We start from the raw sequence: 25,400 nt of genomic DNA on the forward strand, positions 1-25,400 counted from the left end.
CGGCCCCCTCTTGAATTTCCCCCTCCCCTCAAACTCGGAGGCAGGAAACAGTGTTGAAGGAGCAGCCGTAAGTCCAGACAGCAGGGAAAGCCTTCGCGGTCCTGTCCATAAAAGGCTTTTCCCGGCTGTTCCCCGGCGGCAGCGCGGCCCCGCCCCCGCCCGTTCCATCTCCAAAGCACGCAGAGAATGTCTCGGGCAGCCCCCGGTAGACTGCTCCAACTTGGTGTCTTTCCCCAAATATGGAGCCTGTGTGGAGTCACTGGGGGGGCTGGGGGTGGAGAAGGAGCCAGTTTCCTCTAGCAGGGAGGGGACCGGGGTGAGCCAGCAGCGGGGAGGCTGACATCACCGCGGTGGCAGCCCTTTAAACCCCTCACCCAGCCAGCGTCCTGTCCTGTCTGTCCAAGTCCAGACAGAGCTCACTCCTTCCTGCGAGCCCCAAGGAACGCCTGTAAGTACATCTGTCCAAGGGATGGAGGGGAATTGGGCTGGGGCTTGGCAGTAGCGGTGGGTGTATCGCAGGCAAGGCCTCGGGCGCCCTGCCTGGGGCAGCCCACCCTCTCCCAGCACGCATTCCTAATCTCCACCTGTGGAGCTGGCCCTAGCTTGATGGGTGGGATGGGGTTGCCGGAGTCCCGTATCTTAGACTGGGCAGCCTTGGGCTCACTGAAATGCCCAGGGAGACTTGGCTGGTGCAGAGGGATTGATGGTGGAAACCTGGGAACTGGGGTGAGGGAGGCTCCCCATTTTCAGCCATAGTCACACCCATGGGGGTGTGATAGGCTCCAGGTGGTGTTGGTTTAGACCCAGGTCTTGTAGTCTGCTGTCTACCTGGGAGGATGTCCGAGGAGGTGAGGAGGCGCGTGGTACACCAGGGCTGGAGAGCAGTGTCCCACTGGTGGGTCCCCAGGTCCTGAGCAGCATCAGAGAGCCCCTGGGTAGCCACTGCGGCAGTGGGCAGGACCACAAGACTCGTCTTCTGGAACGGGCTGGGGTGGCAGGGTGCAGGGCCAGTGAGAGAGCTGCCTTTCCAGGCACATAGCTCCCTCCATACTCTGAGTGGGAGGCCCCCCCCCCCCCCCGGGGCAGAAGAGTGAGGGTGAGCACCGCCAGGAGCTTTGGAATGATAGCCTGGGTGGTGCGGGCAGGGTCAGGCAGGGCTTTCCCCAAGGGTCTGGCTGCTTCCCCTCAGTGGTGGCTCTTCAAAGGGTAGCAGTGAGTCGGAAAGGTCTCCTCTGTCCCCAGAATTCAGATGAGCCACCCCTCCTGCCTTCTCAGATCCACGTGTGCTCATCCTACGTGCTGTGTTTTATTCTGAAGAGAGAGGGGCACAGCAGTCCTGCAGAGGCCCCTGGTTCTGCCAGTTTTTCTGGGTTCCTGCTGGTAGGAGGTGCCAGCTTTGCAGTTGGACTTGTATTTTTCTCAGGGGAGGGGAGGCTGATGGAGCCGCAGGCTAGGAGGGTCAAAGCAGAGCTTCAGGCTGCCCTGTCCATCCTGTCCCAGGAGCCTTTGCCTAGAAAGGCACCTGGGTGGGCCGCCCTCGCCCTCGCCCTCGCCCTCTCCTCCCCAGCAGCTCCAAGGTGGGCCTGGGGAGGGCTTCGTCAGAGGACTTTGAGGGATTCTTGGAACCCTCCACTTTCAGACTCTACCAGGAGGGAGGCGGGGGTGCCTTTCATCCCCCTTCTTTGTTCTGATCAAAACCCAAATGTTGTCTCTGGATCCAGGGGCCGCAATTTTGTGTACTTGTCACTGTGAGCCTTGACACCTTGACTGTCCTGAATCTCCTGAGACCGGAAGCTAGGGGTGGGGGACACACTGCTGGCACCCTGTTCCTCACGGGCCCAGCGCGAGGTCTGGGAGGGGAAGGCAGATGGGAGGGGAGGTGGGGAGGGGAAGGCAAGAAGGTCTGGGCATGGAAGGTGGGGAGGGTGGTGGTGCCCGGACCACAGGGATGCACCTTGCCTGCCTGGGATGGGACGGTGAAGGCTGAGATGAGGAGGGAGGGTGGGAGGCCAAGACGAAGGATGGCCTGGTCTCAGCTGCTTGTGTGTTTTGACCACAGTTCTTCACCCAGGAGTCCTTGGGAGGTTGGGAAGCAGGGATGAGACACACAGCGGGGTGGGGAAGGGAGGGACTTGGCCTTTGGATTCTTTGGCCCTCACTTTACAAATAAGGAAACAGATTCAGAGAGAAGTGAGTTGCCCAGTGGCTGGAATTTAGAGGAGCACTTCTTCTGTTCTTTTTATTTTTCTTTTTTTTGCGGTACGCGGGCCTCTCACTGCTGCGGCCTCTCCCGTTGCGGAGCACAGGCTCCGGACGCGCAGGCTCAGCGGCCACGGCTCACGGGCCCAGCCGCTCCGCGGCATGTGGGATCTTCCCGGACCGGGGCACGAACCCGTGTCCCCGGCATCGGCAGGTGGACTCCCAACCACAGAAGACCCCTTCTTCTGTTCTTCCTCTCAAATTTCGTTGTCCGCTCAGGGAATGATTTTGAATAGGGGTGGAGGCTGCAGCAGGAAGAACACTTACTGTTTTTCACCAGTCAGGGGCTGGCTTTCCCAGGTCGCTACCAGGAAACCGGCTCTGGGGACAAAGGACTGACATTTTGAGGAGCTCTGCTGAGGGGCAGGCAGTGTGTTCGGTAACAGGGCCTCATGGAATGTTTCCAGCCCTCTGGGGTAGATAACATTATCCTCACTGCAGAGACGGGGCATTCGAGCTCAGAAAAGTTGTCGGTTGTGGGGAAAGAAGGGCCGGGCAAGTGTGGTTTGGCGGCTGAGCTGGGCCCATGTGAAGCGATGATGTTCACTGCCTCCCATGGGGGTGGGTGGGGAGAGGGACTCAGCTCTGATAAGATAGGGAGTTGAGGAAACGCACTGACTACCTCCATCCGCAAACCATTCTCTCCTCCCAACCTCCGACCTCTCTGAGGGCCGGGGGATGGTTTGGCCTCGTTTGGTTCCTCTTCGAAGGGTGAACTCTGGCACCACCCCAGGGTGATTCCTGAGACAGGTCAGGTTCCTCCTGGCTGGCCACATGCTGGTCTGCCCAGCGGCCTGCCTGCCTGGCCCTGCTCCTGCAGCCTCCCCTCCCTTTGTAGGGCTCTCCTGAGCGAGGCCAGCCCCAGGCCCTAAGGCAGCAGCTGCTGCTGGTCTGGACGGGGAGGGCTTCCCATGCTCTGGTTGGCAGATTCTTGGATCACGTCCCTGGAGAACTCTGGCTTCCTGGTTACTCAAGCTCCCACCGTGGTGAGAGCCTGAGGGCACGAGGGCCAGCCGGTGGGTATGCCAGCTCGCAGCCCTCTCTCACCTGGCTCCCCTGGGGAAATGTAGCTTCTTGGCCCAAAGCTCTTGGGCTTTGCTGGTTTCCTAGCCCTTTCCAGGGGTGGGTAAGCTTCGGCCTCTGTAGCTGCAGGCCGGAGGCTGAGCTGAGCTGGCGGAGAGCCTGAGTGCTGGAGTTCCCGCTTCTGGGAGAAGTGAGAGCTGGAGATACCTCCATAACTTCGGGCAGAGCTGCCAAACCGCCTCACTGGACAAAGACATCTGCTGGCTTTCTTTTGAGGGGCAATGTGACCTCTTCCGAAAGGCCTCTGCAGTGCCTCCATGGTCAATCTTGGCAAAGAAAGAATGCTCTAGACCAGGGGTTATCAAACCCATGGGCTAAGTACAGCCTGCCATCTGTTTGTCTAAATAAAGTTTTACTGGAACAGAGCCATGCTCACTTGTTTATACACACTGCCTAAAGCTGCTTTGGTGCTACAGTGGCAGGGACCTTATGGCCTGCAAAGCCTAAAATATGACCGTCAGTAAAATGACTGTCTGGTTATTTACCAAAAAAGTTTACTAACTCCTGCTCTAGACTGCCGAAGATCTGGCCTCCAAGTTCAGAGAGGCTCTGTGGACTGAGGGGACGAGCTGGCCCAGGTGAGCAGTGTCATGGAAACAAAACCAGGAAGCAAGGGGAGGTAGATAACCGGCTAGGGTGGTTGCCCAACACAGAGCTGGAAGACCTGCCCGGCACCAGGGACAGCAGAGCTGTTCTCTGAGCCTCTCCCCCCTCCGGCTTGTGCTGCTTTAGCTCCCCGCTAACATGGCCAACAAGGGTCCTTCCTACGGCATGAGCCGTGAAGTGCAATCCAAAATCGAGAAGAAGTATGACGAGGAGCTAGAGGAGCGGCTGGTGGAGTGGATCATAGCGCAGTGCGGCCCCGACGTGGGGCGTCCGGACCGTGGGCGTCTGGGCTTCCAGGTCTGGCTGAAGAATGGCGTGGTGAGTGGCACCCGGGGCAGGGGGGCTGGGTCCATGCCATCCTGCCGGAGTTGTGGGGCAGAACCCCCAAACCGAGTGCCAAGCTACCTTCTACACCTGGCAGATTCTGAGCAAGCTGGTCAACAGCCTGTATCCGGATGGCTCCAAGCCGGTGAAGGTGCCTGAGAACCCGCCGTCCATGGTCTTCAAGCAGATGGAGCAGGTGGCTCAGTTCCTGAAGGCAGCTGAGGACTATGGTGTCACCAAGACTGACATGTTCCAGACTGTTGACCTCTTTGAAGGTACAGAGAGAAGAGGGGTGGAGGCAGGTGGGGGACAGGAGGCTGAGGCAGGGACGAGGGATGATCAAAACTGCCATGATGATGGCTCTGCACAGCACGAGTGGGGTACGTCAGGAGAATCCCACACCCGCAAGGGCGTACCCTGGGATCTACTGCGCCTCTTTCGATTTTAGGACAAACTCTGCCCCGGGTTGGCCAATTTTCTGAGAGGTGTGGGCAGGCTCTGCCTTGGAGTCCTGTTTACACAGTCCTGAAGATCATTTCCCCTCCCCTCTTTCTACTCACAGGCAAAGACCTGGCAGCGGTGCAGAGGACCCTGATGGCCCTGGGCAGCTTGGCAGTGACCAAGAACGATGGACACTACCGTGGAGATCCCAACTGGTTTATGAAGTATGCAGCCACCCGGGTTTCCCTGCACCCTGAGCTTGGGTCTCTGCAGGAGATGGACTCTCTGCAGGAGAAAGTCTAGGATGGGGGGAAATGGGTCCCTAATCCTTCTTGACTCCTCCCTTTCTACCCTCCTGTCTCAGCCAGTCTCCATAGCCTGTGCTGTGGGGCAAGCTAGATTAAGGGAACGAGCGGTGAAATGGGGAGGGAATGGGATCGGCCTAGGAAGTAACAGAGGAAACCAGAGATGGGTGGAAAACACACAGTCCTGGCAAGTCTTTGACCTGGTTCCTCCTCTCCTAGGAAAGCCCAGGAGCATAAGAGGGAATTCACAGAGAGCCAACTGCAGGAGGGAAAGCATGTCATCGGCCTACAGATGGGCAGCAACAGAGGGGCCTCCCAGGCTGGCATGACAGGCTACGGCCGACCTCGGCAGATCATCAGTTAGAGGTGGAGGGCCAGCCCCCGGCCCCGCCCTCGCCCAGCTCGCCGGCCGCAGCCCTCCCGCCTCGCCAGCCTCACCCACACCCGTGTAGTTCCTTCAGCCCCGGCCAAGCTTCGAGGCTCCGTCACTGAGCAAAGGTGACTGCACTTGGGCAGCTCGCTCACACCCCTCAGCCTCAGCCCAACTTCTGACCCCAAAGCACTGCTCCCCTGGCCCACCTCCCAGCTCCCCGGCCAGCTCCACTGTCTCTCCATCCCGGGCCGAGCAGGGGAGACGTGGGCTGGCAGTGGCCTGGGTGTGGGCAAGTCCACCGTCCTCCTGGGCAGCTGATGCTCATAGAAGGAGACCCAGGCCAACCGCCCCCGATGTTTTTGCTGGAATATTTTGGGGGTTGAAATTCAAAAGGAAAAGAAAAAAATACATCCATCTTTTCTCAGGCCTGGCTGGCAGAGTCTGATTTGCCCATGTCACTTCCGTTCTGGTTACGGGGAATCTGAGCAGGGAACAGGCAGGCGGCTCGGGTTTACGTGTGCTCCCGGCTGCCGTCCTCTGAAGGACCCCTCGAGTTCCAGGATTTCAGGGGCTGGGAGAGGAGAGCGAATGTCGGGCCTGAGGGAACGAGCAGCAACTTGGAGACTTGCATTAGCTTTGGGGAGGCGGCAGAAAGGAGATGGGAGGGGGCAGAACTGTGAGGAAGGTTTTTACTTTGGAAAAGCTGTGCAGAAAAAATTCAACAAAATGTTGCTGTGAAAAGAGAAAACCAAATCTTAAGCGTTAAAAAAAAAGAAAAAATTCAAATCGACCAACTAGCTCAGAAGAGGGGAGGAGGCCAAGAATGGGAGGAAGAGTCGCAGCCCGCCAGGCAGATGGCTGGCCTCCGTCAGGCAAGCCACTTCCCTGAGCACTTGGCAGAGGAAGACGAGTGGTCGCAGGGCTGCAGGGGCAGTGACTGATCCGACACCTGTCCCAGTCCTGCCACAGACTCCCCCAGGATGTGCCCTAGCCCTGCCAGGTGCGTCGTACCGATCCTTCAGGATGAAGGGTGGGCGTGATGGTGAAGGGATCAGGGGTGTGTTCAAGGTTGGCTTCTGATCAGGGCTAATGGAGGCAGCTGCTTCCAGGGCATGTGTGCTGAGCTGAGGGTTGACTGCCACGCCCATATGGCCAAGGTCCAAGGCTTAGGCTGGAAGGTGAGGGGGAGAGAGGGAAAGTCTGCTGTTTCTGGCCCCTGGGTCGTTAAAAGGACAGGCATGTCTGGGGCTCTTCCCAGCCTCCACCCCTAAGCCCTCTTCCCAAGTGACCCCAGTGATGTTTCTGCTGAGATGCTCTTCTGGCCATGTGAGGGTGAGGGTCCCTGTGACCAACACCACTGGCCTGCCCTGGAGAAACAAGGATGGAGGCCTGCCCAGCAGGGGCCCCAATCCCTTGTCTGAGACCTTCTCACCAAAAACTCCCGTTGGGTTGGAGGAAGGTTCCATGGCTGTTGCGAGACTGTAATCTGGCTCTGCTTGTACCTTCTGAAGGCCCTTGCCCTCCCTGAGTGTGGTCTTTAGCCAGAGGGTGCTCTTTAGGCCTCTGGTCCCAGGTGGAAGCATCGGGGCTGCCTTCTCCCCAGAGCTCCCGGGACTGCGGAGCAGCTTTCCAAGCTTCCCCAGTCTTAGGAAGTTAGAGCCTCTCCCACGTTGGCTATCAGGCCCAAGGTCAGCAAATCTGCGCCTCCTTCCCCTGCAGCAGGTCTGGGGGCAGGTGCTGAGGGCAGTCCAGGGCACTCCTGCTCTGGGACAGGCTCCAGTCCCCTTGATCCAGCAGGTCTGGGGCGTGGAGCCCGGAGGTGGCGGGAGGGCCCTCGCTCTCCATCCCCACTCCACCTGGATCCTGGCTGCTGCAAAGGGGCACTGATTCCAGTTCTGTCCCCTCCTCCTTGGCTGTTCGGCTTCGCTGGGGCCGGTGGCAGGGTCCACTCCTACAAACTGGGTGAGAGGCCACATTCCTCTGGCTCAAGTATACTTCCAGCATGTAGTAAATGGTCCAGAAGACGGCGAAACAGCCTATCAGCACCAGGGTCTGGGGGAAAGTCAAACACCAATGTAAAGGTGGTTTCCCAGAACAATGGGCTCAGAAACTCTCTCTCTTCCTAGAGGCTGCCTCTCCCACCCCAAACCACTCCCCCTGTTCCCCCCACACAAGGAATGCCTTGGAGAGTTAGCCTGTCGAGTGGGGACCTAGGTCTTCCCAACCCCTCACTCCCCAAGTCACCTTGAGTCTCCCACCAAGGACCACAACCCTCAGGACACTCCTGCCTGCCTGCAGCTTGGGTTTGGGCCCTCGTACCTTGAGGGTGTTCGGGGTGATGGTATAACCATCTTCCTCTGGGATTTTCAGCCCGGGAGGGCAGGGCAGCGTGAAGCCATCGTGCAGGTATTTCCCACTCATGGCACTTTCTAGTAACCTGTGGAGAAGGGAGACGAGGATGCCCTACTCAGCTTGGTTCCTCTACTGCCTGCCTCGCCCATCCTCCCACCTCACAGCCAGACAGAGGGAAGCCCCACAGCAAAGAGGGGAGGGCCACACTGTGGGTTCCTAGTGAGGTGGCACTCCCTAAGTGGCCTTCTCCCTGCCCCCATGAGTCCCCCTCCCTCTGACACATGTGTCTACACCTACCTTTGTCTGTCCCTGATGTCTACTGGACTCCACACAGAGCCATATAGGGTCAGCTGCCATTGCCGGAGGATGCCGGCCTGGGACATCTCATCTCCTAGAGCCGCAAACAGGGCGGTCCGTGAGCCACGCCCCGCTGTTGGCCACACAGACAGCAGAGGCCCTGCCCACCCTGCCACCCAGAGGGACTCAGACCACATGAGCGGCCACAGTAGTTGTCTAAGTAACTGTGTCCCACTGACCCCAGGGTACTACAGACGTGCCTCTCGGGGTGCCCTTAGGAATGGAATGGCGGAGGTGAAAGGTGGCACTCCCAAGCAGAGAAGTTTTGCCTCTTTCATACATATTTTGGGGTTTCAGCTGGGATTTTTCTTGGGGGAAAAAAAAAAAGTCCAGCTAAATTAAAGGAAGGTTTGAAAACCACCAGTCTGGTGATGACACCTAACTTGGCTGGAAGTTGGGACGGTTGGGTTCAATTTCCAGTCCTCACTGAGATACTGTGTGACCTCACACAAGTCACTTCAAACCTCTGGGTGGGCCTCAGTTTAAGAAAAAAAAAAAACGGTGAAAATTAGTCCTGCCCTTACCTGCCTACCAGGGCTGGCCGCAGGATGGTTATATGTGAAAGAACTTGAAATGTGGTTTCAACAAGGAATTTTTGTTGCTATCCTGAGGAAAAATGGATCAGTCACTTCTCCAAGGAATATGACAGGTAGTATAAATGAACAATTCCAGGTATCAATGCCCATTTGTTTGGATGGGGCATACGTCTTGGCATCTACCCTCTTGGTCCGATGGCAACCCTATGTATTCCACCTGGGACAATTTCTGTGGGGACCCTGAGATCCAGAGGGACCAGATGACAATCACGAAAGGCAGGGCCCTGGTGGGGGGCAGGCAGGCTTACCTACATCCCTGACGACGAGCCTGTAGGTCCCTTTCGCTCTTTCCCCCCAGCACCGCACAGTGGAGAAGGTCCAATCATTGAAGCCATTGGAGTCCCTGGGGCAAGAACAGAGGAGACAGAGGAAGGCATGGAGCAGGGAACTGACCCCTTTGCCCAAAAGCATTTTCTTACTGTAGTAGCAGTTGTTGTCTGAGCTACAGCCATCGGGAAGGTGCCATGAAGGGCCCTCAAGTGCTGGCCCTTGCCCCTGGGATCTCAGGGGCTGAGGGACCTGTGTCAACGTAGTGTAGTGGAAAAAGCAAACGTGGAGAGAACACGGGCTTGGGAGTCCCACAGGTCTAGGCTTACTGCTATTCTCTCAGGCACTTAACTAGCTCTGTGACTTGTTTCCTCATTTGTAAAGGGTTACAAAGTCTACCCTGCATGGTCCTTACTAGGATTAAAGAAACTTGTGACCACCTAGAGGGGTGGGATAGGGAGGGTGGGAGGGAGGGAGACGCAAGAGGGAAGAGATATGGGAACATATGTATATGTATAACTGATTCACTTTGTTATAAAGCAGAAACGAACACACCATTGTAAAGCAATTATACCCTAATAAAGATGTAAAAAAAAAAAAAAGAAAAGAAACTATATTTCAAGTGCAGTGCTGAGCACATTGTAAGCACTTGAACAAAGCAGGTAATAAAGCCAGTGCCACGGTAGCTTAGGACAGTGCCAGTGTCCACTCCTCCCATATCTTTTCCTGGAAAAGGCCCTTGTCGCAGAGAGAGCTCAGGTGAGGGCACGTGTACGTACGAGTCCAAGCTGCGGGGGGTGCCAATAAGAGACATCATGCCACTGGGGCAAAACAGCTTCAGTTCCAAGCTGCCACGTCGTGGATGAGTGATGGAGACTGTCACGGCCACGTGCTCCAGGGTCTTCAGCCCCGACATCTCCAGGTCCATCCTGCTGACTGTGGGAAGTCAGGCTGGGCAGCTGGGAAACCAGCCCCACAAACACTTACGCCCTCACTTCACCCCAACAGACAAAGGAACATACTCATGGAAGACACATACAAACATCTTTGGCAACCCTGACTGAACCTCGTGTACACTAGTAAATGGAATGCAGTTGCTGCTTTCGAGTTTACAATCTAGTTTAGAGTCCAGTTGGGAGGACAACACATACCCAAGACACAATGGAAGAACCAAGCGGAGCAATTTCCGACATTCATTCACCCAAAAAATAATTTACTGAGTACCTCCTACATTTCAGGTACTGTGCTAGCTGCTGGGAATATAAAGAAAAGTTGGACATGGTCTCTGCCTTCTATGTGCAAGTGGAAAATGATATGATATGCGGTCTACATAACTGATGCTAGAACAGAGATGAGTCAGATGGGTTTAGGCACGCAGCCGTGAGACACACTCTGAGGCAGGAAGTGAATACAATTGGTGGAGAGTGTTGGTAGAGGGTATTCTAGAAGGGGAAATGGCATGTAGAAAGACAGCGGTGGACATGAACAAGTTTCATACTGAAGGAAATACAAATTAAAAAAAAAAACTACTGAAGTGAAAAAATTTCAAGGAAATTGTGCTGAATGAAAAAAAGCCAGTATCAAAAGGATACACAGTGTGTGACTTCATTTACATAATATTCATGAATAACATAACTGTAGCGATGGAGAACAGATTAGTGGTTGCCAGGTGCTAGGGACAGTGCAGAGGGGACGGGTGTGGCCATAAAGGGGTGGCACTGAGGAGCCTTGGGATGCAGTGGTTCCAGATATTGGCTGTGGTGGTGATTACACAAGGCTATACATGTGGTAAAATTACAGACACACACACACACACACACACAGAAATATGAATCTAACTGGTGAAATCTGAGTAAGTGCTCTGGATTGGGCCAATATCGTTTTCTTGGTTTTGCTACTGTCCTAGAATTAAGACATTTAACATCAGGAGAAGGGTGCACAGGACTTCCCTGAACATTTCTTTGCGACCTCCTGTGAATCTACAATTATTTCAAAATAAAAAGTCAAAAAAACCCAAAACAAACAAACAAACAAAAAAAACGCCACCAAACTGAAGTAGGAGACTCAATTGGGGAATATTAAGAAATTAGGCTGCATTGAGAAATGATTCTTTCCAGAGCAACTTTCCTTTCATTAATTCATGCCGACAGGCAAAGCAGAGAGCAGCACCCCCATTTCACAGATGAAGCAGCTCAGAGAGAATATGAAAGTATGGGCAGCGGACCCAGCATGGGAAGGGCTTTAAAATTTTTTATTTTAAACAAGCAACTGAGAGCTATTAGAGATTATCGAGCAAGGACAGAGTTTAAAAAAAAAAAAAAAAGTGCTAAAGGAAGGTTACTTTTAACAGCTGTGGGTAGGCTGAATCAGAGTAGGAAGAAGAAACAGGTGACAGGAAGCCCAGCTAAAATGCTTGATTCTAAGGGTAAGCCGATGTGAGCGTGGATAACTGATCAAAGAAGAAAGAGCGGGGAATTCCCTGGCTGTTCAGTGGTTAGGACTCCGTGCTTTCACTGCCGGTGAAATAAACCCTTTCTCAACTCTGGTGCCTGCTGGTGCTAATGGCATGGGCTCTGGAGACACCCAGCCTGGGTTCAAATCCCAGCTCTGCCATTTACTAGCTATGAGAATTAGTTTCTTTATCTGTAACGTGTCCCCGTCATAGTTCATGGTTTCTCTCTCTTTTTTTTTTTTTAATTAATTTATTTTTTATTTTTGGCTGCGTTGTGTCTTCGTTGCTGTGTGTGGGCTCTTCTCTAGTTGCGGTGAGCGGGGACTGTTCTTCGTTGCAGTGTGCGGGCTTCTCACTGCGGTGGCTTCTCTTTGTTGCGGAGCACGGGCTCTAGGCACATGGGCTCTAGGTGCACGGGTTTCAGTAGTTGTGGCGCACGGGCTTAGCTGCTCCACGGCATGTGGGATCTTCCTGGACCAGGGATCGAACCCGTGTCCCCTGCATTGGCAGGCGGATTCTTAACCACTGTGCCACCAGGGAAGTCCCCATGGTTTATCATTTTAAGGTACACTCTCTGTCTCTTATTTTCTGCTGTACCTGGGGCTCTGGGCTCTGGAGAATAAACTTCCCAACTCCTGCCCGGATAAGGCTGCTAAGGATGGGAGAAGACACCTGGGAGTCTACCTTTTAATTGATCTCTCGTTTTACTCTCACACCTCATCTCTGTCTTCTGTAGTGCACGGGGCCTCCGAGTCCTGAGCCTTTGGGGATTCTGAGGCATGAAACGAGCTTGTTGCCTAGGTTCACCCTTACAGGTATTTGGTTTGCAACTTTCTTAGCCCTGCCCACCTCTCCACTCGTTTTCCGTCTTCCAAAAATGTGTTGCGATCTCTCCTTTGCTGTGGTCTCATCTCTCATTCTCTTTGTCCTTGTGCTTATACCACTTTTATTCCTTTATTCTCACTTTGGTGAGGTTTTGGGAGTAAGCAGAGATAAAAGCACGTGTTCAATTCACCATCTTTAACCAGGAGTCTTCTTCTGTCCCCACGAATTGTTCAACCCACCGCAGTCTAGCTTTTGCCCCCATGAAACAAAGTACTCTTGGCAGTGGAAGCACGGAGTCCTAACCACTGGACCGCCAGGGAAGTCCCAAAGTATTCTTCTTAAGGTCGCCAACGGCCTCCTTGATAAACCAGGGACGCCCTCAGTCCTTGCCCGCTTGCCCACTCCCATCAGAACTACCCTAGATTCCAGTGACACCATCCTCCTGTTTTTTTTCCAACCTCAGGCATCTCTTCTCAGTTTTCTTCTGAGGCCCCTTTCCTCTGTCCACTCCTTTAATGTCAGCCTGTGTCCTAGGTCCTCTTTTATCCTTGTCTACCCCCAACCCTAGTGATCTCCTTCTTTCTCAGACCTTTCTCTTCCATTTTTATGGGGGTGACTCCCAAACCATTACCTCCAGTCTAGACTTTCAAACTTATTTATTCAACTGCTTTCTGAATACAACCTTTAGGTGCTGCATAGAAGCCTCAAACACAGCAGAGCCCAAATTCTCTTCCTCAGTTCTTCACACTCCACCGTCCTTGCCCAAACCCCTTCTTCCTCCTGGGCTCTTAATCTCATGTGATGGCACCACCATCTAATCAATGACTCCAGCTAAAAATTTAGAAATCTTTATATATATAGGTGTACGTATATAGACGTACATCTCTATACGTACACCTTTATATATAAATTTTTACTATAGAAAGTGTCAGACCTATATAAATGGAGAGAACAGATGTTCTCAATATCTCACTTCAATAACTACCAATATATGGCCAATCTCGTTTCATCGATGATCCCCACTTCTTCCCCTCCCCAGATTCTTTTTTTTTTTTTTTTTTTTTTTTTTTTTTTTTTTTTGCTGTACGCTGGTCTCTCACTGTTGTGGCCTCTCCCATTGCGGAGCACAGGCTCCGGACGCGCAGGCTCAGCGGCCATGGCCCACGCTGCCCAGCCGCTACGCGGCATGTGGGATCCCCCCAGACCGGGGCACGAACCCACGTCCCCTGCACTGGCAGGGGGGGGCGGAAGCCCCTCCCCAGATTCTTTTGACAGAATCGCCAGGCATCATATCCTTTCATTAGTGAAGATTTCCCATGTATCTCTAAAAGGTAAAGCCTCGGGAATCTGACTGCTCTCCTTCTCCCTTACTGCTAACATCAATTGGTGATAACTGACCTTGAAGGCTCCCCACAAACTTCAAGATAAAGGCCAAACCCCTTACCACGGCAGACACAGTTCCATGTGGCCCTACTACCTGAGTTTCCAGTCTTCCTCTGCCAGTCAGGAGCCACGCTCCAGCCACACCTCATGACTTGCGCTCCCTGAAGATACCGTCGACTCTGCACGTGTTGCCCCTGCTGCCTGGATGTCCCTTTCCTAGCCTCTTCCCCCGGCTAGCTTACCTGGTGGGACTCGCGTCAATCTCAGTTGCTTTGAGAACCCTCCTGTGTCTTCCCTGGTGGCAAGAGGCACCCATGACATCTCCACTGCAGTGCTTGTAACACTGCGCTCTACCTGCAGGAGGGACTGTCTTCCCTACCAGACTGGGAGCAGCTCTCTGAGGGCAGAAATCTTGTCTTATCTCTGAATCCCTAGAATTTAGTACAGTGCCTGGGATGAGGTAGGTCTCGCACACTTGTAGAACGAATGAGTCAATCAATCAAGAGACATTTCAGAGAAATAAACGGAAGACAAAATTGTGAGGGCTGGAGGAAGACCTAGGGAGAGGCAAGGGATACAGTGGGATTGAAAACTCCCGAGTTTCAAGTTTGGGAGCCCAGGGAACGGAGATGGCACAGACAGAAACGAGAGAAACTTGGAAAGCAAGCTGGCTTTTGATAGGTGATAATGAAATCTAAGATGCTGTACATTTTAAATGTAATGTATTGATGGGATATCCAACAGCACACAGCGATTTAGGAATAGAAAGATGGAGGAAAATATTCCTGGCATAGTTGAAGGAGAGTGTTAACATGGAAGATAAGGGCCTAAGGGAGAGTAAGTGACACGTTATAGAGCACGACAGAACAGAAGGGAATCCAAAAAGAGCCCCGCGAGTGCTCGTCTTTGTTAGCATGTGTACGCAGTGGCACGTTACATGCATTTCCTTATTGGGGTGTACAGGGACTTGGGTGGCCAGCCATGTGGCAACACGACAAGTATTTTATTAGAATTAAATGAGTTAATCCTTAAGCCAGTGCTTGGCACCTAAAAAAGCACTCAAATCTTAGTTGATGATGATCATATTATTTTGCCTTTGGCAAGCTGGGGTCTTTTTCAACTGCCCTCCCCCCCCACCCCACCCCGCCCCGAAGATCCCAGGGATTTATTTGCCCATATTCTTGCGGAAGCCAGAAACATCTCTACCCCTCTCACTGGTTAGGGATCAGAATAAGAGATGTTGATCTAGGAATCATTTGTGGAGAGGTGGCAGCTGAAGCCATTAAACACAGCTGTGCCGTCGAGGGAGAAAACGTAGAGGGAGGGTCAAGAACATGGAACGAGCCGTAGAAGGCACTCTTGGTTTGGGGGTAGTGAGGAGAGTGAACAGAAAAACCAAGTTCCTTGGGCAGAGAAGCCAGAAGAGGGCCATGGAGCAAAGGAGGTCACTGCAGCCGCAGGAAGAGGGAGGCTGCCACACAGGTCTCATTAGTCCGGTCAGAGAACAAGAGGGCTGAGAAGGATGGGCTGTGAGCTGGCCCCTGGGTCTGAGCAGGAGAGGGGTGCTGTGAGTGATGGAGTAAGTCTTCAGCGGTGGAGAGGGTGTGATAAAGGCGAGCAATTGCTTTGGTTAATACATTTGAAAAGGTTACTGGTTGCAGGTGGGCAGAGACTTAAAGGTGTTTCCTAACAGATGCTCGGAGGGTGTTTGAAGGCAGGAGGAGGAATCAGTGGGGAGAGAAAGACTGGGCAGGTGAGGAAGATCCAGAGCCAGGAAGGAACAGGACTCAAGCATGGCCAGAGGGCGAGCCAGCACTGGCTGCAAACAAGGATAAAAGGGTAATTGCAAGTGGTGTTTGGGAATCTTCTGTAAATACACACAGGCTCCCTTGTGTTTTGGATACTCCTCCCAAACCCCGCCCTCCCTCCTACCCTCTGGTAGAGATTTCAGACCCAGAGTCAGAGCTAAAGGAACCAAGGGGCGCCAATCCCCTTCCCCCTACATCCTCCTCCTGTCTTGCTCTAGAGCTGCCCTGCCCAAGAAGGTGGCCACCAGCCACATGTGGCTATTTAAATTCAATACAATAACACACAAATTTAGTTCCTCAGCCACACGAGCCACATTTAAAACCTTCAACAGCCTCACATGAATTGCACAGCACAGACACAGACCATTTCCATCACTGTAGAAAGTTCTCTTGGACACCACTGCTGCACAGTCTTAGTGGTATCGCACCCCCTTTCCATCTCAGGGATGTTCAGTTCCTTCTACCTTACAAAAAAGTTCACCTTCCAGCCCCTGGACACTGACTCGCCCAGGTCTTGGTGGGAAAGACTGTTGCTTGGCTATAGGGAAAGGGGTTTACTAACTGTCCGGGACTAAGTTGCTCAGCTCTATGTGAACTGGACTTTCTGCAGCCTCCAAGCACGCCCACAAGCGTGGACCTTCAGTTCTGTCCGCTCAGGGGTGAATGGAGTCACAACAGAGGGGAAGACACCTTTGCTGACCTTGAAGATCAGCGGCCCGCTTGCTGGCCTCCAAACCAACGAAGGGCTCCACTGGCAAAACTCGCTGAGTCTTCACCTCCCTTCTCTCCATCCTTCTCTCCCCACTATCCCACCTCCCACTCTCCTCTGCCCAGGTCAACCTGTCCTTCTTTCTCTTGCTTCCTAGTGACAAACGAGCAGGTGCCAGATGCCTCTATACCGAGGGAAGTTTGTTAGACATGCCGGGGAACATCCCTGGTTAGTGGGAAGCAGAAGATGATGAAGCTGGGAAGGACCCCAAGTCGACCCCCTCATTTGATGGATGCGATTGCGGGTTAGCAGCCCTGGATGGGAGGTAAAAGTTAAAAGACATACTGTCCCCAAGACATGCAAGTGCGAAGCCCCGAGGTTCCTACTGAACTGCATTCCTGGGAACGTTCCTGCACTTCTCTGCCTTGGCTGATGCTTTATGCCCTTTCCAAGACAGCATTCCTTTTACGGAAAATGCAATGAACTGGGCCCATGGATTTCCTTCCACGTAGAGGGGAAACTGGGCAAGTGCTGGACATGGTTAGGTAGAGAGACAACGGGACCATTCCCAGTGAAACCTCCACCCCAGGGATGCCGTCTCCACCTCCCCTCCATGCTCCCATCTTTGGCCATTCCTCCTTTTGCCACTGTTCTGGTTTGAACACTTCCTAGGAGGATGGGAAATGCGAAAACAGTTCCATTTGTGTACAAAGCATGGCATGCTTCAATCTTCACAAAAGTTAGTGAATAACTCTGCCTGTCAAAAATCCTTGAGGAAAAAAATTCCCCAAGGAACTGGAGGTAGGGAAAACTCCCCAGTGGCAAGTCCGGGAAATCTGCAGACAGAAGATCCTCTTGCTCAAGTATCCCAATCCAGCTGCCCTCTTCTCTGGGAAGGGGTTCAACCTCTGTGCTCAACATAAGACGACATCTCTGACTGACAACACATGGCCCTCACCCCTTCAGATAGTCCTAGCGGCCCCAGGTGTGATGGACGCATGGGCAGAGGGAGGGCCGCCACAGTCTAGGGAGCCCTCCGGGGACTCCTCTGTCCTCCCCCTACAGGCCCCAGCTGACTCTCTCTGTATTAGATAAGCCTGAGAATCAAAGGAAGACATTCTCAACTCCCTCATTCCATCCAAAGGCCACCGAGTTGCAGCAAATCGTCTGGCAAGTTCCTAGCATGGAAGTCAAAGGCACGTCTTTCAACTCGTGCCTTGTCTCCCAGGTCCCAGTCCCAGCCCTCCCACCAGCCTTCCTAATCGCTTGCTCGGCAGTCCTTTCCACCACCAGTAACTCAGGAGAAAGGTCTCGTTTAAGCAGCCGGGGGGCCAGCCAACTCAGAAGCAGCATCATGTCCTAAAATGGTCAAAGAAAACTCCACAGGTTTGGCTGGAGCTCAGCTCCTACAGGAAGGGGGTAGGATCCGGCAGGGAGGATGAGTTTAGCTTCTCCATCACCCCGCCCCAAACCTCAGGCCCACGATTAACCCCCTTTCTGCTGACTGCTTACCATTCCACAGGACCTCCAGGGGGCGGGCGGACAGTGGGATAGCCTTGTTCTCTTTCAACACGGGGCTGACGTAGGAAGCTAAGTAAGGGACAGACGTCCAGATCTATGAAAGGAAGCGGGGACGGCGAATGAACAAACAAGATGGACCCCACACACCCACTCTCATCTACTTGGCCCCTAGGGCACTGCTCTTTTTATTTCCCCCTTCCTCACCACCTTCTTTCGCTCCCGAGGCTCCTGCGGACCACCTGGACTGCTCCCTATGGCACCAAAGCAAGGAAATGCTGTGTCCAGGACGGCAGATGAGGGGCAGAGCACCCTGAGGGCTCCAAACGATACTCAGGTCCCATTTACTCTCCACCGATAGTTTAGAAACTTTAATTATAGTGTTGAGCCTGCTTCTTCATTTGTAAAATGGGTCTCAGATGAACGAGCATTTATTAAACACCTACGATGTGCCAGGCAGTGTCTTAGGCATTCTCCCCACCTCCTTTGTCATTCCACGCAGGACACCTATTCACCTTGGCTGCGTTCACAAGTCTCCAAGCATTGAGCAGGCCGAATCCGTGCTGGTGGCTGTGGCTAAAGCCGGCCTCGTTGGTGATCCAATCCGCGCGGCGATCCTCATACTGAGAGGACAGGGGTCCCGGTTAGCCTCTCGGATTTTAAGTTTCCCTGCTCGCCCTGCTAGCTGATCCCATCCAGACTCTCCCACCAAGGTTGCTAGGAATGGATTCCCCAAGGAAAGCTGGGACAAAAGGGCAAAGGCCTGTGATGTCACCAGCCCAATGGCCTGTTTCTAGAGAGGGAGCCAGGAGCCACAGGCTCGAGAGTCAGGAGCCCAGCCGGAGCTCTCCTTTGCAGGTAAAAGGGCAGCAGCAGAACAGGTGCGAGGGAATTTAGGTCTGTGGTCTTGATGGGGTCCCCACACTTGTTCCGTGCACAGGCAACTCTGGACGGGATTTGGCACCTAACGTCTGGGACACCTAGAATCTGAAGCCTCCTGAAACCTGCAAGTCCCTGGGACCGAAAATCTGACGTGGGCCGGGCCAGGCCATTTGTCCACCTGCGGGGATCTCACCTGGGTGGCTGTGAAGACGATGATGTGCTGGACGTCACGCCACGTGAGGCAGGGCCGCACCTGGAGCATCAGGGCTATCATGCCGGCTGCCAGAGGGGCCGCGGCTGAGGTCCCCGTGTGGCCCTCGGTGCAGCCTGTGCCCTTCTGAAGGTCCCAGTCTGTGGTCACCTGGGAAGCGGAATGGGGAGGATGGGGACTGGGTTAGGGACTGAGTTCCCAGGGGCTGTGGAGGGAGGGGTGCGGGGCTGGGCCTCAGCGAGAGCCTCCGGGGGCCCTTCCATTGCGAAAGCTGAATGTCTAGCAGGTCCGGACGAAGGAGATTCTTCCTCCTTCTTTGCCTAACAAGAGAATCTCTGGAGAGTTGAGAATTAAAAAGTTACTCTGGGGGTCTGGTTACGGCGGGGGAGGGGGCGGAAAGGAGCTGGAGAGAGGGGAGAGGCCTCACGTGCAGAGGATGGTTTCCTGATTCCGGCTCCTCTGGTGACCCCTTCCCAAATCCTCCACCCACCCCCAGCCCCGCCCCTCCAGCCCCCGCAGCCCTTGGAGACAGAGGAAGTGGCCAGGAGCTCCTGGGCCCCAGCTGGAGCGGGGACAACAGTGACGGCACCAGTCGAGGAAATCCAACTTGGCAGCTCAGCGACAGGGCCCGGAGTGACATCCGTGCGAACAAAGGGAGTGTGTTCCCAGGGAGAGGAAGCTGTCTCCTTGTCCACCCGTGGGCTCAGCATGGGTGTAGCATCTACACCTGCTGCCCACCCTGGCCCGGGGCGATCCACAGGCCTCCCTGCCTCCCTGCTCTGGGCCTGGTGCCTCGGGTGGTTTCCACGAGTCCCCCCTTTTCCACCTGTGGTCCTGAGGTGGGAGGTGAGAGCAGGGGTCAGGGAGACATGGCATCTGTCTGGCATCCAGTTCTTTTCACGCTCTAATCCACCCTGGAGCCACAGAGGGTTTAGCCGAGGGGGGCCCTGCCTAAATCTGCTCCAGGCCGTGGCCCTCCGGATCTGGCACGCGGTGCCCATGCTAAGACCAGAAAATCTTCCAAGCTTCTCTCCTGGGTCAGATACCAAGGTGCTAACTTCTCCCAAGAGCTGCCCTCTCTCCACTGTACTCACTGCTCGCCTTCCAGCTGTTACAGAGGCTGCCAAGAGATGTCATTTTCACTCAGACATCGTGTGCATGAAAGAGGAGGCAAAAACTCTCCAAGTGGAAGTCTCAGTGAGGGTGGAAAGCCTGGTCTGTGCCAGGGAGCGGGTTGATTTTTTCCTGCTACGGAAACAGCCTCACAGTGACAGTCTAGTGTGTAGCTGTGAGGCCCGTGAACTTGCCTGTGGCAGGAGCCCCAGGCAGCCACTGGAAAGGGGGAAGGACTCCAGGCAGCAGATGGTGGGCAGCCTGTACCTCCGTGCCCGCCCTCAGGAAGGCAGCCCCACCGAGCTGGTCATTGAAGAGAAACTGGTTAACTGGTTTCCAAGGCAAGAGCGTCCCAATGATGGGAGCCTGGCTAAACAAAGTCTCTTTTCATTTCTGGACAAATTATAGCTCAGATGGAACGTGGTAGGGGTGGGGGTGAGATGCGGAGCTGCGTCAGGAGGAGAAAGGCAGGCAGCACACAGTAAGAGGAGCCATTATGCTCGGCAGCCTTCTCGGTCCCTCGCTGGGGCCAGGTCGAGCGGGTTCCCGAGAGTTCTGCCAGGATGTTCCTGGCCTGGCCTCGGGTGGGCGTGGGCGGTGCCCTCTGCACCCAGAGCCACGCCTGCTGAGCGAAGCCTCCTGCCCACTTACTTTAGTCAGCTCCCTTTTTTCTTCTCTCGGGGTGCGGAAAGGGGCTGGGGTCACCGGGCCCTGAGCCTTAAAACACTGTGCTGACCAGAAGTCATTTAGTGGCAAAACAGAATTTCAGTCTCTGGGAAAGTGAATCTGACCCAGAGGAAGCAGCCTAATTCCCAATGGCCCTGGAGAGCGCTCCCAACCCAGAGCCACTGGAGAAATGTGACACCACCTGGCTGCAGCCCAGCTCTGCCCAAGAGCCCCTTGTCAGGAGAGCCCCTTGTCCCCGTATCACTCTGTTAGGGGCACTGGCTACAGGCAGGGAGCTCTAGGATGACGGGATGAAGCTCAGCCAGCTGGGTGTAGGCACTGGACCCTGAATTCTTTCACAGGTTCCCACAGCTTGAGAAACTCCACTCCCTTGCTCCGACCTCTTGTTTGCTGTGGCTCCAGTTCCAGCTCCAAGCAAAGAGCTGTCTCTCGGGCTGACTGAGACATTCCTGACTCCTTTTCCCGCCCATTCAGTGCCGACAACCACTAGCTTTACTCCCAAGGATGAACAGGAACAGAGCTCACAGTATTTACATAAGGGCTGCATAGCAGTGGAATGATGATCCTTTTTTTATAAAGGCCACAGAAGTTTAGCCAAAGACCATGTTCTACCAAAGGAAGACATTTCAATCAATGTGATACTTAATCAACGTGGTAGAGTGATTCCTATGATAACATGCATATTTGTAAGTTAAATTTTTAAAGATAAAACCCCTTTACACAGATATATTTAGAGTCCTCAGCTCCATTCTTCCGACAGGGGCAGACCCCTAGAGAAACAAATCTGCTAGGGAAGAGGAACCCGAGGGCCCGGGGCAGGGAGTGGAGGGCCCGGCGGGGGGCACTTACGATGCTCCGGAGCATCTTGTCCCCACCGCTGAAGGTGACTGCCAGCATGGAGGCACACTCCTCTGCGTAGAAAGGCATCCGTCCCTCCTCGTCCACAGCACCTGGGGACAGAGGGGGGGAAATGGGAGCAGAGATAAGGGCCTGATAACATCAGAGTCATCTCTGAGTTATCACCTGGGGGGTTGTCCTGAGTTTAAAAAAATGACCTCAGTGGTCCAAGTCCTTCAAGTACCCACACTCCTCACCAGGATAGGCAGCTTCAAATGGCAGAGGGTATTCTGCGCCCTAAGACCATTCTTTCAACAGGCTCCAGGGTGAATCTGGGGGGCGTCCCACCTCAATACCTACTCATCCATTCGCACGTGCGTTTTCCTCAACGTTTATCAATTACCTACCGTGAGTCGCACACTGTGTGAGGCATGGGCGCCATGGGAGAAGGGCACAGACCTGATCTCAAGGAGCCCATAGTCAGGGAGGAGGTCGGGTAAGTAAATGAAAACAACCGGGATGGTAAATGCTATGGGAGGGAGCACAGGTAAAGGGCATTTGGGGGTCAGGGAAGGCTTCCAGAAGGAGGGAAAGGACCCATGGAAAAGAGGCCAAAGCAGAGGCCTAAGCAGCAGTGGGGAGTGGAGGCGGGGGGTGGGCTTGGTATCCCAGATGATGGGTGGAAAGTGCTCCGGGGTATGACTTCTAAGGAAGTCCTGACATCCTCCGAGAGCAGGGCTAGTCCCTCCTAACTATCAGAGACTGAAGAGAAGAGAAGATCACGCATACACTTTTAGACAGACCCACGGAAGCTGGGGCCACACCCACATACACGGGCCCGTCACCACTGAGTGTCTCTCTCTCTCACACACACAGGCGTGAGCACACATGCACACTCGGGGCCACCAGGCCACTACCTATGGTGACCGTATAGATGGAGTTGGCGTAGCCATCGTAGTTGCAGTTGTCGTTGTGCTGGCCCCCATTGCCACTGGCTACCACGAAGATGCTCCCAAAGCCCTGGCGGCCAGCGATCACCCCGTGTTGCAGGGCAGCCTGAGGGGCAAAACGTCCAGGTCAGTTGAGGAGTTCATAGGAAGACCCCAACCTCCATGCCGCTCACTCTCTCCTCCCCTTCTAGAAGGAAAAGAAAAAAAGCCAAGGGCACTGGACATGGGAGAAAGAGATTTAAAGATGGACTCAAGGTGAAGGGGCTGTTAGTGGAACAGCTGTATGGTGGACGGGCTCTGCTTATCAGAGAGGGTAGGGCCAGAAATGGGGAGCCAAGCACACAACCAGAGCGAAACAACCTCAAAGCACTGCTCCATTTCTCTCTAAGAACGTCCTCCACACTCCCCCAACCCCAGGTCAGGAGCGCTCTTCCCAAAGGAGGTGCCCGGGCTACATGTTAGGTCTGGCCCTGCAAATGGGGGTGGGGCGGGAGCAGTTCCAGGAACGGAATGAAGAGGGGGTCCTGGGTCTCCAAAGTCTCCACGCGGTCCCCAGTTACCTTCCCAAGCTGATGGGGACCGTCCACCGTCTTTCCATCGTCATCTGGTCCCCAGCTGTTGAGAGATACCCAGTGGGAAGAGCCAGAGCCGGGCTGTGGCTGCCCACCCGGGCCCCCCAGGCTCAGCCATCCCTCCGCCTGGGCCCTTCCTCTCCTCCCAAGGGCTCCAGCTCCGGACTCCCACGATGAAAGGACATAGGGGTCAAAGGTCCAGGCCTCACTCCAAAGTGGAAAACAGAAGTATGTGCTGAAGTTCTTCTTGTCCTTGGAAACTTTCCCAGCTTAGGACTACTTTGACCTGACCCTAAAAACCCTTTCTCAGGTCCCCGGGGAGTGCAGAGTGGTAGAGATGGATGGGACCTAGGGACCTAACGCTAGGCTTGATGGCAGAGCACCAGCGAAGGAAGTATCTGGGAAAGCTCTCGGGTCGGAGGAGTTCTCCACTCTTTCTCTGAAAGGAAATGTCCATGTGGATACTGCCATGCATTTACAGGAGACACTGCTTGGGGAAGAGCAGGTGCCATCAGTGCTGGGGGGCAGCCCAGCCTCAGCCCCTCCTTATCAAACACCCCCTCCCCACCATAACCGTAACCTGGAGCTGCAGGTGTGTTTCTGGGGGGTGGTGTCATGGGGCCCGGTGCTGGGTGTCCAGCTCCGCTGTGGTTGGAAAGGAATGCCCAATTTCTTCCAGAGCCTTCTGAGTTTGATAAACAGATAAACACGAGGCAGGATGGAGCACTCCTCGTGTGGCAACCTGATTACTGGGGTGACAAGGGGCTTAAGACTGAGAACCCAGACGCCGGGGGTCTGGAGAAATGAGGGCAGTGGACTTACAGGCTGAACCCAGTGGGGAAAGCCCTGCTGGGACCTGCCCGAGTCAGCCCATCCTGCTGTTCTTTGGTTGGAGGATTCGCCCAGTGCCCGAGCCTCTGGCCCCCTCACCTTGTTCCTGGCTCTGCCTCACCTGCAACTGTAGATGTCATTGATCTGATAGTGCTTGTTGAACGCCACAGCCTCCATGCTGTCTGTCAGGGGTCCATCCAGTACCCGGATGCCTAGGCGGTGAAGGCCATACCGGCTCCTCAATAATGCTGGTCCCCTAGACGGGGAGCTGGGTGCTGGGGGGCCCCCCTGTGGAGACTTACTTTTCCTCTAAGTGCTCTTGGGTCTTTTGAATTTTTATACCATGTGCATGTACCTGTCCGGAAATATTTTTTAACATAATGCTAAATCTTAGACTTTAAGGATCCTGGGGTCCGGTGGGAAGATGCAGAGCCTAGAATGTAGGGAATCCAAGGTCCCCTTCTTATGTGCATCCTTAATCATGTAAAACACTGCAGTGGTGCTTGACACACAGAGGGTATTCAATAGATGGTACTCATCAGCATTAGTCCTCTCATGGATGCCTAATCTCACCCAATAAAATGGGGTGGGTCACATCCTGGTGACCACATAGGGCGGAATGGAGCTTTCAGAAGGGACTTGGGCCCTGAAGGTTTCTGGCTCCCTCTGTAGCCCCATTCGCAGGGAGGGCTGCTGACCTCTGCTGGAGTGTAAGAGGAATACAGCCAATCTATTCCAACCTCGGAAATGCAGGTCCCAAGCATTTATGAGGAATCACGCGGACAGCGTGTCCCCATTCATCCCCTTCACCTTCTGCCTCGATGGACAAAGACCGAGAGGCAGAGGAGCTGCAGGTACCACCCCAGTGGGGGCCAGGGCTACTCCGCTCTCCTGAAAGGATGGAGAGCAGATGGCGACCATCAGAAGGGCTGGGAACTGGAGAGCTGGGAGAAGGGAGAGGGGCTTCCACAGACACATGGGGGTCACGGAGGAAGGGCAGACCAGGGAGCACTTGGTAAACCATTAAAATACAAATACAGCATGGATGAGTATAAGGAGTTATCATCACAAGGAGCTGAGCATTGCAGGGCGTAACCATGATCAGAAAAAGGGAAGAGTCGTCTGAATAGGTGGGGCTTGGGCCTCCATCTCCCATCCAGAGCATTTCATACCTTCAGCTGTTTTATACATGCTAAAAACATGTTGGAAACACAGTGCATTGAAAAAAATCAATGAACCAATACATCCTGCAGACACCTATTTATAAGCTTAACCTTTGCTTTCTGCTGTGTGTTGAGAGTGAAATAAAGTCGGGTTGGAATTCATGGGGGAGGCACAGAGGATGGACAGCTGTCACAGGAGGAATGTACTGAGGCTAGACTGGAGGTACCTGCTATGCGGCTCCCATACGCCACTCCCACAGCACAGAAGCTGTTGTTGGGCACGGCAGCGATCTCTCCTGCACACCTCGTGCCATGATGGTTGCCATTCTCCACATCTGGGTGGGGCATGGGGTCAGGGTCGTTAGAGTTGAGGTCATAGCTGCCCTCAGGGCTCTGAAACAAGGCGGGGGGGGGGGGGGCGGGGGGGGGAAGCTTGAGCTTTCCAACGAAAAGCCCGGAGGCGAGGCCTAGCAGAGGTTTTCTCTTGTCCCGCTCC

The 25,400-nt window shown here is 54.2% G+C and overlaps 2 protein-coding genes across 2 annotated transcripts in view; one reads left to right on the forward strand and one right to left on the reverse strand.

Annotated features, from left to right (window-relative positions):
- Positions 1–301: 301 nt before the first annotated feature.
- On the forward strand, positions 302–5,830 carry TAGLN (transgelin). The gene is made up of 5 exons (XM_007446904.1): positions 302–448; positions 4,075–4,266; positions 4,370–4,547; positions 4,835–4,937; positions 5,238–5,830. Exons 2-5 carry the CDS (start codon positions 4,087–4,089, stop codon positions 5,380–5,382), a joined length of 606 nt encoding a protein of 201 aa, XP_007446966.1. The 5' UTR covers positions 302–448; positions 4,075–4,086; the 3' UTR covers positions 5,383–5,830.
- Positions 5,831–7,027: 1,197 nt separating this feature from the next.
- The window catches only part of PCSK7 (proprotein convertase subtilisin/kexin type 7), a 23,041-nt gene continuing 4,668 nt past the window's right edge, over positions 7,028–25,400 (reverse strand). The window contains exons 5-17 of the mRNA XM_007446905.1: positions 25,132–25,297; positions 23,863–23,953; positions 22,899–22,953; positions 22,306–22,444; positions 21,401–21,501; positions 18,734–18,901; positions 18,174–18,281; positions 17,653–17,755; positions 9,743–9,899; positions 8,945–9,039; positions 8,041–8,134; positions 7,711–7,828; positions 7,028–7,443 (exon numbers count right to left, since the gene is read on the reverse strand). Coding sequence (XP_007446967.1) covers positions 7,081–7,443; positions 7,711–7,828; positions 8,041–8,134; positions 8,945–9,039; positions 9,743–9,899; positions 17,653–17,755; positions 18,174–18,281; positions 18,734–18,901; positions 21,401–21,501; positions 22,306–22,444; positions 22,899–22,953; positions 23,863–23,953; positions 25,132–25,297 — 1,758 coding nt within the window. The 3' untranslated portion in view covers positions 7,028–7,080. The remainder of the gene's footprint in view (positions 7,444–7,710; positions 7,829–8,040; positions 8,135–8,944; positions 9,040–9,742; positions 9,900–17,652; positions 17,756–18,173; positions 18,282–18,733; positions 18,902–21,400; positions 21,502–22,305; positions 22,445–22,898; positions 22,954–23,862; positions 23,954–25,131; positions 25,298–25,400) is intronic.

This window comes from Lipotes vexillifer, unplaced genomic scaffold, assembly GCF_000442215.2.
Source record: "Lipotes vexillifer unplaced genomic scaffold, Lipotes_vexillifer_v1.1 scaffold1634, whole genome shotgun sequence".
NCBI lineage: Eukaryota > Metazoa > Chordata > Mammalia > Artiodactyla > Lipotidae > Lipotes > Lipotes vexillifer.